Source organism: Prunus dulcis, chromosome 3 (assembly GCF_902201215.1).
Source record: "Prunus dulcis chromosome 3, ALMONDv2, whole genome shotgun sequence".
In the NCBI taxonomy this organism is placed as follows: Eukaryota; Viridiplantae; Streptophyta; class Magnoliopsida; order Rosales; family Rosaceae; genus Prunus; species Prunus dulcis.
In genome coordinates, this window is record NC_047652.1 from 8,370,841 (window position 1) to 8,382,566 (window position 11,726).

General features: G+C 34.5%; 1 protein-coding gene across 4 annotated transcripts; it reads left to right on the forward strand.

Annotated features, from left to right (window-relative positions):
* The first annotated feature begins 1,220 nt into the window (after positions 1-1,220).
* LOC117621413 (probable sugar phosphate/phosphate translocator At1g06470) lies at positions 1,221-10,620 on the forward strand. 4 transcript variants are annotated; one of them, XM_034351867.1, is made up of 13 exons: positions 1,221-1,517; positions 1,960-2,759; positions 2,876-3,045; positions 3,948-4,033; positions 4,121-4,170; positions 4,512-4,579; positions 5,325-5,425; positions 5,560-5,572; positions 7,174-7,358; positions 7,748-7,834; positions 8,893-8,987; positions 9,346-9,474; positions 10,070-10,620. In XM_034351867.1, the coding sequence occupies exons 2-12, from the start codon at positions 2,239-2,241 to the stop codon at positions 9,464-9,466; spliced, it is 1,497 nt and encodes a 498-aa protein (XP_034207758.1). In that variant the 5' UTR covers positions 1,221-1,517; positions 1,960-2,238; the 3' UTR covers positions 9,467-9,474; positions 10,070-10,620. The 4 variants fall into 4 exon arrangements, with proteins under 4 accessions (XP_034207758.1, XP_034207757.1, XP_034207759.1 ...); XM_034351866.1 differs by having other exon boundaries at positions 1,221-1,493; XM_034351868.1 differs by having other exon boundaries at positions 1,221-1,455.
* The last annotated feature ends 1,106 nt before the right edge of the window (positions 10,621-11,726 follow it).

Consider the following 11,726-nt stretch of genomic DNA (forward strand, 5'->3'; position numbering starts at 1 on the left):
CAATCGGTGTACCAGAAGTTTCCCGATGAACTGTAACAACTAGTGCTATAGTGATCTCTGGATTAATGGCCAAGTCACCCATGGTATGGAGACAAGGTCACAATGAACGACATATGGGTATAGGTAGGCTTGGCAACCTGATAGCACGGATTGTAGGTAGGCAAGGGTAGATGAAGGCACGACAACCCTATAGCACGGGTTGTAGGTTGGCATAGGTATGTTTGTGGCATAGGCACTACAAAATTTCCAGAGGGAAACCCTATGATCTCTGCTCTAATACCTTGTAGAAAAAAATTTTGGGTTAATTTTTGAATATATATTCAATTATCCAAAAGGAGGTATTTATAGTATATATTCAATTCTCCAAAATAATATCCGGGATTGTGGAGCCAAGTTTCTGTCCATTCTGTCTCGAGACAAGATCTTCAAAAATGCGAGGGCAAAATTTCTGTTTGTTTTGTCATGAGACCATTTTCAGATATCTCGCCAACATAAGATACGTGCCAACATTTTATGCATATTTTGATACTTATTTTAGAAGGGTAGAACTCGTGGCAATGACAAGATGATTGAATAAACTCTCTGTGTTTATAGGAAAATGTAAGTTAATATCATTAGATAATGTTTGAATTAACTTGAATTATACTCTTTATTTGCGTACCAAACTTTGGTTGCTAAACATTTTCACATCACTTTTGTTTTATAAGTTTGCTTTGCATCCAATATCATCATACATACATGTTGATTGATGAGCGGGATCATGCTACTATAGTTATATGGATATGAACTCCAATATTTGATAATAAAAAAACCCTCCATATTTGATTTTAAAATAAACCCGATATTTCAAATTTTCTATTCTTAACATGCTTATCGAAGTTTTGGTGTGATTGTAATAGTCGGTATTATAAATTTGCTCATATTATAACACATGTTTTGTGATTGCACCAAAAAATTATTTTTTCCCCAAAGTTGGGTCAAAGTCACGTCGGCAAATTGCACCAAACTTAATATAATGTTCAATGTTATCTTGTAATAAAAGCAAGCCTCAAGTCTTTGACCTACCATATTCAATTCAATTCAATTGGTGAAGGACGAAAGGCCACCCGATAAAGCAAAATCGTACAAAAAATATAAAAAACAGGCTGATAATTACATAATTAACTAATAATTAACGCTTTTGACAAATTAAGGCAAGCACCACCAGCTACACTAGAAGCTGGGCAACAACAACAACAGACAAAAACACCCAAAACGAAAACACAAAGCATTTTCAGAAGCCCTACGAAAACCAAATACAAATCGCAAATAAAATAAATTAAAATCACCAAACAAATCCCAGATTGGATCTCTCTCCTCATTCTCAGCTATAGATCTCTCTCTCTCTCTCTCTCTGACCCTATTGTCTCTTTGTGCCCAATTTGAGGTCCGCTTAATGCTCTTTAGCAATCTCTCGTAATCAGTTTCTAACTTTGACATTTCATATCGAATCTGTATGTGCACATATATCTATATACGTACGTATTTCTGTGTATCTGATAGAATGAAACCAAATATTTTGGCTTTTGAGTGTCTGGGTTTTTCTTGTGATCTGGGCTGCCTTGTGTGCGTGTGTGTGTTTGTATATGTATCTATTTATCATTCGTGTTTTATTTGATCTGAACGTTTAAAAGGAACAGACACCAACATTGGTTTTTGGGTTTGGATTCTGTAATGCTGTACGGCAATTCTTTCATTGGGTTTAACTCTCTGTTTGGTTGCCTAGAAATTGTTTAAGCAATTAACAATTTTCTTGGAAAGACTTAGAAGACCTCAGCTTAACTAAATCATTTATATGCAGTGTAGTTGATTGTTTTCCTTCAAAATTTTCTTTCCCAATAAGTTGGGTCTTGTTGATTCCAGTTTAGCTTACATTGGACATTTTAAGGTTTTCTTGATGGAAATTTTGGATCTGAATAGGAACTGTTGGAGTCTCCAATCAATGCCAGTATAGTGGAGCGCCTGTTTTTGAGTTCTGAAGCCGTTTCTTTGTATTATTGCTGAAAATTGTGGAAGGGCTACTTAGGAGTGAGTTTAGGCCAAGATCGGAATTTTTTCTGTGTGCTAGATCATGTAGTTCATCCAAGTTGAACAATGCTATTGTCTGATTTTACTAGAACCAAACATATTCAGAGGCCATTGGGTAGATTGGATTGTGTTTTAGGGTATAGATGGCTCTAATTTAGAGTTCAATAGGAGATGGTAGAGAGTGATTTGGACACAGAAAAGGTTGAGTACACGGAAGCCAACTACGCTCAGAGTGGAAGCCAAGAATCAGGTCTTCACAGGGAGCCCTCATTCTCTCGCTGGTGCGATGAAGATGGGACAGTGCATTTTGATCGTCAATTAGAAAACACGGATGCTAGTGTAGAAGAAGACTCTGACTTTGAATTGCCCATGCTTCAAAGGGGTGAGCTAGAAAACAACATTTTGGATAGGGACAGAAACCATAATACTAAATCTCAGAAGAGAAATATGCGGTTGAACGGTGGTGATACCTTGGATGATGATTCTACTCACGTAGGTGGGACTGGAAATGAGGAGTATTTGCCCTTTGATATCGAGAATAGCTCTGAAGGGGACGTACATGCTATAGATAGTTCTATGCAAAACCATAAAGCATTACCACCCAATTCGAAGAACCCTATTTCTGTTTCCAATGTGCTGAAAATGTTGTTCTTCGTACTAATGTGGTACACTTTCAGCCTGTTTTTGACTTTGTAAGTTCTCTCTACTCGATCAATCATCATATGTATATATTTTGTGAAATATTCAAGTTACTTAATGATGCTAAATTATTTTCTTCTCCGTTTTTTATTGTTTCTGGTTTGTTTAGGTATAACAAAAGTCTGTTAGGAGATGATTTGGGGAAGTTCCCTGCTCCATTATTGATGAATACTGTTCATTTCTCAATGCAAGCTGTCTTTTCGAAGGGAATCACATGGTATTGGTCTAATAGATTCCAAACTGGTGGTTCTATGTCATGGAGAGATTACTTTGTGAAAGGTAAACTCATCATCCTTTTGCTTTGTTATATGAATTTGGTAATTGTGAAGTGAGTTGAGTTCTTTAAACATTTTTCCAAATAATCTAGTGCTTACAGCTTAAATTTCAAATGCCGGTTGTTTTACAGTTTTTATTTTCTTTTTGTTTGTTAGGATATATGTTTTTTATATTTTGATATTAAGGTTTAAATAGGAACAATTATTGTGAATAAGATTTCGTCTTCTCGCTCTTCTTTCCAAGATTCAAGTGATAATTTGTTATGAAAAATATATAATCTATTCCATACCATCTTCAACCATCATAGTTGTGGCCTGTGTAAAGATTGAGATGCTGTTGGAGTTTATACCTATGTTTCTGAATGGGTAGGAGCATTGTGTTTAAGCTAGTTTTTAAAGCAATTTTGATTGAACTTGCGCCAATCCACACTGTGCACTAAGTTTTATTCATATATGAAAGAGCAAAAGATTTAGATTTGTAGACTTTTTAGGGAAACTATATTGGTCGACCTAGGTCATGAAGCATGGAGCTTCTCTCATAATCTGTGAAGCAACGTCATGAAGACAAGAATGACACAAATAGGTCAGCACGTTGAAAAGAGTTGAGCAGAAGACAGTACGTACACATGATCCAGGACACAGGAATTTGATAACTAATTATATTTCTTACTTATTATTGTTTGTATAGGTTCCTATCTTTGATGCCTGATATTAATGTTAAATCAGAATACATTCTGTGGCATTTGATTTATCGTATAGCCTCTCTTGGATGCCTGATGTTAATGTTCTTTACAAAATATGCTTCCCTTCTTATAATTTTGTTGTCATATACTTAATACTTCTCTGTTACTTAGTAAATTAACTTTGCTATCAACTAATGCTACAGATGGACTTTGCCTTTCACAGTTGTACCAACGGCTCTTGGAACAGCAATGGATGTTAATCTAAGCAACGCATCCCTTGTTTTTATATCTGTCACATTTGCCACAATGGTTGGTTACTTTCTCCACATATTCACATCCTAACATTTTTCATTCATTATCAGTCAACTACTTATTGACTTCCTTTTACTTTTGCAGTGTAAATCCGCGGCTCCTATATTTCTTCTTCTATTTGCTTTTGCTTTCAGGTGAATTTCTTGCCAGTAGAGTTCTGTGACCTGTTTCCCTAATCATGATGCATAGATATCTTTACCGAATGCTATCCAATCTTTGCTATAACTGCTATATCTGTAATCCAGTCTTCTTGTAACTCTATTTGCGTCCAAATGTTTTTTCTCCCTCGTTTCTTATAGTTCTAAAATGACTTCTGGGTTAAAATTAGCGTACAAATTAACTATAAATTTATCATACATTTCAGTGTCTAGTCACCCTGTATCATTGTGCTTACCTTTGGTTAACGTCATTTTCATTTTCTCTCTGATTGTGCCCTTTTTGTTCTTCCGTGCAATGCAAATCTTCTGCTTGGAAGATTGGAGGCACCAAGTGTTAGACTTTCGGGGATCATATTAATTATCTCCATCGGAATACTATTAACAGGTATTAAGCTTTGGCTTATAATCATTTATTTCATTATGCTCTGATTTTTTTTTTTTTTTCATGTGTATATTTTTTCGATTCTTGTATTGAAAGATTCTTTCCCTTCCTTCCCCTTTCTTTCCTTCCTCTCTCTTGTTTTTCTTTTCATAGTTTAGTAATTGTACATATGTCTGTTTCATTCTCTCTCGTCAATCTTTTAATGTATTTTTTCTTTTACATATCATGGGAATGCAGTAATGCTCCCAAAATATGTGCCTAAGACTTAGGATATCTTGCCTGCTCGAAAGGAACTTGAACTGGACATTTTGTACTTCTAATCTTCTTGAACTTATCTTTAGGCTTTTCTGCCATCTCTTTGTTGAAGTAACTCTATCCTATAATCTGGTTTTTCCCTTCTTCATTATAATGTCTGCCATTATTGATGGAAATACCAAAGGGCCTTGACAAGTTCCATATCCTAAGACCACTTTACGTTCACATACAGTGAACTTATGTGCATTTTTTAAAATTCATTGTTTTTTTAGTTTAGCAGATTGTTTGCTAATGCTTAAACATATAGTTTTTGTGATTAAAAGATCGCAACTGAAACCTCAATTCAAGTCCTTACCATTGTTGTTGCCTGTTATGCTTCTAGCCCTTGTGGTTATTGCTTTTCTAAGAAGTTTTTTTGGAGTGGAACTTTTAAGCGTTTATGATATTTCCGATGTTAATGTTTCCATATTTTCCCATTCTGGATTTTCTGCAGTTGCAAAGGAGACTGAATTTGACTTTTGGGGATTCATTTTTGTCATGCTTGCTGCTGTTATGTCCGGCTTCCGCTGGTGCATGACTCAAATTCTTTTGCAGGTGTGCTTTCTGTGTACTTCTGGTTTTTCTTTCTTTCAATTTTTGGTTTTTATAACTACATAATCTTACGTATCTTTATTGGTTACTTTGTTATGCATTACGCTCATGAATGGTTTCCCCAAATCGAAATAAAGAAAGAAGATTATGGTAAGTGCTATGCTGTAATTGCAATCTCACTTTTGGAATGTTTGAATAGTAAATTTTACATATTTGTCTTCGAAAGAGTTCTTGCACTATGTATATCAGTTGCTACTATGATAACATCATTATGTGTTATGTAAACATGTCAATGTGGTCAGTCCCTGCTAGAGTTACAGCTTCTTATTCAAGTAATTTGTCTTTTTGGCAAGTGCATGAGTTTTTCATTTTTTTAAATAACTTAAACAAATAGTTTAACTTGTAAATTCTATACTATGAGATTTCATTAGATTTTTCATATTCTATACTATGATATTTTATGAGATTTTTTGTATTTAGTTTTTTTCCGAAACAAGTGCAATTGGTGAATACTTATAAGTCCTGAAGTATTTCAGTGGTATCATTATTATGTCCTAAAAATATGTGATATATGGTTTCATGTTTATTTTCTTACGTGAAGATAAGTAATTATATTCACTATCTGTACTTTATTGTATTTGTGGGATTATTACTGGTATCATAATCCAAGAAGTACTGGTTGAGTTTTTCGTCTATAATGTAATTATCGGACATGTTGCTTTTTAGCGTTAGTCATCTTAGACTCCAGTAAGATGGCTCAGGTGAAGCCAGCGTACAAACTCAAACAGTTATAGTCTATTTAAATTTTGGGAGGCAAGGCAACTCAAATAGATAAATCATGGATATTTTTTAAACTACATTAAAGCACATAAAAGTTATGACTTATACTTCGTGTGAACAAATTCCACCTTAGCTTCCAATGAAGTCACCCAACTGAACTAAACCAAATTTAGAGATTGGCATTGGTGACTGGTATTTAGACAAGGGTTTGGCACTGGGACTATGATTGTCAGCAAATTTGTGACCTCTGCAACTTTTTTTAGAAGAATCATATTTTATTAAAAAAATCATAATAAAGTACAATAAAAGTGACCAAGGAGTACATATTAGAAAAGGAATTATCCAATGTGTACTCCTTTTTCTAATGTGAAGAACAAGGAGTACTTATGAGAAAAGGAGTACACATTGGACACAGCTACAAAAGGTTCAACAAAGAAATTATCATATCACTACCTTTTGCAACTTAGAGATGCAATTCATTACCTGCCTTGAAACAGTATCCCATATCTGGATACGTGTGATTTCGTGGAACCATCAGAGGCCTTGGTACATTTTTGACTTGATTAGTAAATATGAATCATGAAATTGATGCTGAAATCTGCATGGGATTAAGGGTAATGGACATATGGTAACATTCTCTTGTCCTTTCGTTTTCCAGACGCTAAAAGATTAGGTGGTAATCAACTCGTTTCCATCATTTGGGTTGTCTGAAGTATGTTACTGGTGAAGTTATGGCTATGCATCCAGTCCAGTTACATGCAGTTTACACCTGGCTAATTTCTTTTTGTCAATTCATGATGACTAAAATATGAAATTTGATGCTGTAGAAAAGTTATGGTATAGATGTATATATGAACAATTTTTTCTGAATCAGGACAGTTTCTGACAATCTTATATTTTCAAATATTAGTATATAGATGCTGTAAGTTTGCATAACTTACTCTTACAATAATTCTGTTCAATTGTTCTAGGTTTAAAAAATCCGCTTACTTTGATGAGCTATGTGACCCCAGTGATGGCAGTAGTGACTGCCCTTCTCTCCCTTGTTTTTGATCCGTGGGATGAACTTAGGAGAAACAATTACTTCAATAATCCAGCGCATATCAGTCGAAGTTGCTTGCTGATGCTGTTTGGTGGAACCCTTGCCTTTTTTATGGTAGGAGAATAGGGAAACTTTTTCTTGTTGTATATCGATTTCTTTCTTGCTATTGCATGTTTTATGATTGCTATTGACTTTAAATTAGAGTATTTGGTGAGGGCTGTTGACTTTAAACTACAAGACTAGTTTACTGCAACTTTTGCTTTTGTTTTAAATACCTTAAGTCTGTGTGTGCGTGTGTGTATATTTGTTCTCTCAGCTATGTATAGGGGGTGAGATACATTCAATTTATCTCAGCTATTCATATATGATCGAATGGTTGAAAAACAGGTCCTCATTTAAGGATCTTATGAGATAATAGTTATATACGTGCATACATACACATATGTATGCATTTATAAGGAATAATCTTGATTTAAACTGACTAAGATGCCCTTTTGCTCCAGGTATTAACAGAATTCATTCTTGTCTCAGTAACCAGTGCTGTCACAGTAACAATAGCAGGTGTTGTTAAGGAGGCTCTCACTATATTGGTATGTTCGGTTCTTTATGGTTGACCGTTCTTTTAAATTTTGGGTTGTCTTACCTTCTAGACCTACTTGTTCTCAGCTGTACAATCTCATAGCTATTTACTGTTTTTTTCTTTAAGAATTACATGATAATAAATAATGACTCACGAGTGCTATTAAATAGAATCATTTAACTATTGTCCCCTGATTTCAGTCATGTGAATGCTAGTGCTAGAAGTAGGAATTGATCATGAAGTAGCATCTTGTTTCAATATGTGGCATGCTATGTGCCTATTTATGTTAAAAGTTTTGTCGGTTACCTTATTTGTCAAACAAGATAGTTACATTAGAAATCCACTTTCCTGCAGCTACTGGTCTATCTGCTGCCTGCAAAAATTGGCTTGTAAAACAATATTGAAATGTCTACTTATGAGTGTATGTACTGTGGTAATGTCCAAAAAGGTTACATTGGCAGTAGTACACCCGTATTCACTTAGAGAAAGAAATCCTTTTCTGTTTATTTTATTTTTATTTTTCTCTTCTTTTCTGTTCAAAATGTGTCCACGGAACATATAGTTAATACAATACATGATGAGAGGAATGGCTAATATGGATTTGCTGATCTTTGGTGCATTAATACAATATCTTAATGTTTATACCTCCATATCTTAGATTTCATAAATTATTTAAGGAATTGCATAAACAAGTTGCAGACTTGCGTCACTGCCTGAATTAATTCCCACTTAAGCAGATAAGCTTTGCTATCTATGCCCAAACTCTAGTTCATGATTTGCTAGCTCTAAGCTCTTGTGAGAATTTACACCAAAACAATTTGGTTACTCACATGTCAGATTTTGCTTCTATGCTATGTAAATGTTCTAGTTTGAGCCTCTGTTTCTATTTTGAACTCTGATTTTAGCTTTCTATGGATTTTAATGTATAAACATTGAAAATTTATGTTAATCGTGTGACATTCTTGTCTTTTTGATGCTCATCAGGTTTCTGTACTCGTCAATATATATCTATCGCTGAGGCTGTCGAATTATGTATTGATTTCTAATCCTATGATTTTGCATACTCAGGTTGCAGTTATTTACTTCCATGATGAATTTACCCGGTTGAAAGGAGCTGGGCTCTTCATAATTATGCTTGGTGTCAGTTTATTCAACTGGTACAAGTAAGTTCTCATTTGGTTGGGGGGAATCATTTGTTTTTTGCTTGTGCTGTAGTATGTTTAATAGTGAAACATTCCTTTGAAAATTGTTATAATCCATTAATTTACACTTTATTTAAATACAAATGAGAGTGAGTAAGAAAATAGGCAGGAGGGCCAGAAAATTATGATGGAGGAATTTTTGTTCTCCAGTTTTTTAGTTGGAGAGAAAAGGATAAGATGGGAAGAGTGTTGGGAAGTAGTTTTCTGTGGAAGTAGTAGGACGAAACTGTACAGAACTTGCAAATACGCAAGCCTTGCTCTTGAATATTTACTATACCACATGTGTCTCTATTTTAATCAGTTGTATTTTATTTTACAGATACGAAAAGATAAAGAAGGGTCAAACAAGTGAAGATGACATGGAGGAATCAGTCACGACAAATATTGCTGCAAAATATGTTATTCTTGAGGAGACGGATGAGCAAGATGATGGCAGATGAAAGCTTTAGTAAGTCCATGCATCTCAATTTGAAGGAACCCAATAGTTGTAAATTCTCGATATTGAGCTAATACACAATTCAGTTATCAACTTCATTAAATACACAAAATATGGTTTTGGTTTAAAAATTTACACCAAATGTATGTTAATTACACTAAATTTTACACGTAATATTGTCACTCCTTTTATCTGTATGAATCTACCTCATCCCTGCTCATGCATTTTTCTTTTTATTATTTATCTTTATATATTTGTTTTAGATGCGGCCATTTGTATTGCTTGTCATAAATTTTCTTAAATGATAGGGCTAAAGTTCTACTAAGAGCAAAGTGGGATTGCTACGTGGAACTGGACCTTAGTTTTTTTTAATATATACCAATTTATATTAAAAAACTGTAAAGTTTCCTCTTGTGACGGTTGGTATGAGTCATATTCTTATTTGTGGCTGATTCTCAATGTCAGTGATTCAGTCAATTGCTTGGTAAAATGTTTAGTGATTCTGGATCAAAATACTGGTCTCTATTAACTGCTAAGCTTTGTTGAATTTTCATGCAGTCATTTGTATATTAGGCTATTTTGCTAATTTAACTTGACATTACATCAGGTAAATTTTCGCTGGAAAAGTTCATTGTCATGCATCTCGGTGAAGCTTTTAGCAAGAAGCACATTTGCTTGTCTCAATTTTCAGCATCTGTTCGTGTTCCTACTTCTTCAAGCTTTGCCCTTTGCAGAGTTCACTCTAAATCAATACGAGTCGAGATTTTGCAGCTACGCACCAAGAATCAGAAGAGAAGCTAAATCTTAGCTCTTAGTATATACTGAGTGGTATTTGTTAGGATGTGTGCGCGTGGATGTCAAAGTCAATAATGCTTCAGTTTTTACTTATTATTTTTTAAAATACTTTGTTAAGATAGGGGGGGTGGTGTTTGCACCTGCAAGCTACCCAGAGTTTTGTAATTTCCATCATGCTTGATGGATTGTTTTATTGCCCTTGATGTATATTATAAATTGGGCTTTTTTTTTTCTTTTTTTTTTTCCTCCATTTTTTCTTGGTATCAGAATAAAAATGATTTCTCACAAGAATATGAAATTATGATTTATCACCTATTTGGTGATTGTATTTATGCGCAGAAGCTGAGACTGCATTTGGTTTTATGAGGGCAGTTTTCTTCATGGGTTACAACGGCGTTGGTTTGGGTGTGCGCATATTAGATTTAGCGTGGATTTCTATCTGACACCCTTAATCTGTTTTTGGACACCCACTTCTGCTGGACGCACCCATCTTCAAATTTTGAACTTCTACAAATTTCTGAGTAAATAAATTGTAAGTATATCTGAATCTGTTTGCACCATGGTTGAACAATCTTCAACTGAAAATCGATCAAGTGGCATCTGGCAAAGCTCTCAACATGTATGAGTTCTTTCTGAAATCTGTTATCTCTACAGAAATTTGAGATGAAAATCTATGAAGAAATTTGTAATCTTTGGAAAGGGTTGTGTCCTTGATAATGACTTTGAGGTGTCTTTAAATTGACTAGAAATCAAACTCTCAGTCACTTGCATTGCTTGAAATCTAACCCTGACTAAATTCTCAAGTGAACCCATTCAATTTATTTTGACAATTTATTTTTTGATACAAGTAAGAACATGAACACTATAAACTACTCGCATACCATAATGAAGTTTCCTTCGTTCAATGAACCCTAAATTGGATCATGCCCATTACTCCACATGTACATTCACTACTATTGTCGCAGACATGGGTTGGGCTAGTTACTAGGGCAATAAGCTCGCCCATTTGCATCTAAATTTGAATTCCCTCTTTATTATATTATCGTCATTCTCAATAAGAAATATCCTAATATATATATACACATTATTGCTACTCTCAACCTTCGAGCAACAGCTACTTCATATGGTTAAGAAATAGAGAATCCTTAAAGAAGACATGCAGCATGAATCAAATTATAAAAAACTATAACTTTGTTTTTCAACTCTCTTTTTGGTTGTTTGGTCTTGCTTTCAGGTTGAGGTGCTCAGGAATGAAATGAAGGTCTCTGTCTGACAAGACTTGAACAATGTTGACTGACAGGCGTTGTTTTGAAGTACTCAATCTCTCCTCTCGTGAGAATTCAGAACTAACCACTTCCACTGTCCAAATTCCACAAACTGAAATTTGGGATGAGGACTTTTGATTACCTGTAAGTTTACAAGAAAGGAAAATGTGCAGATTTGATTCTCCACTTTTATTTTCTATCCAA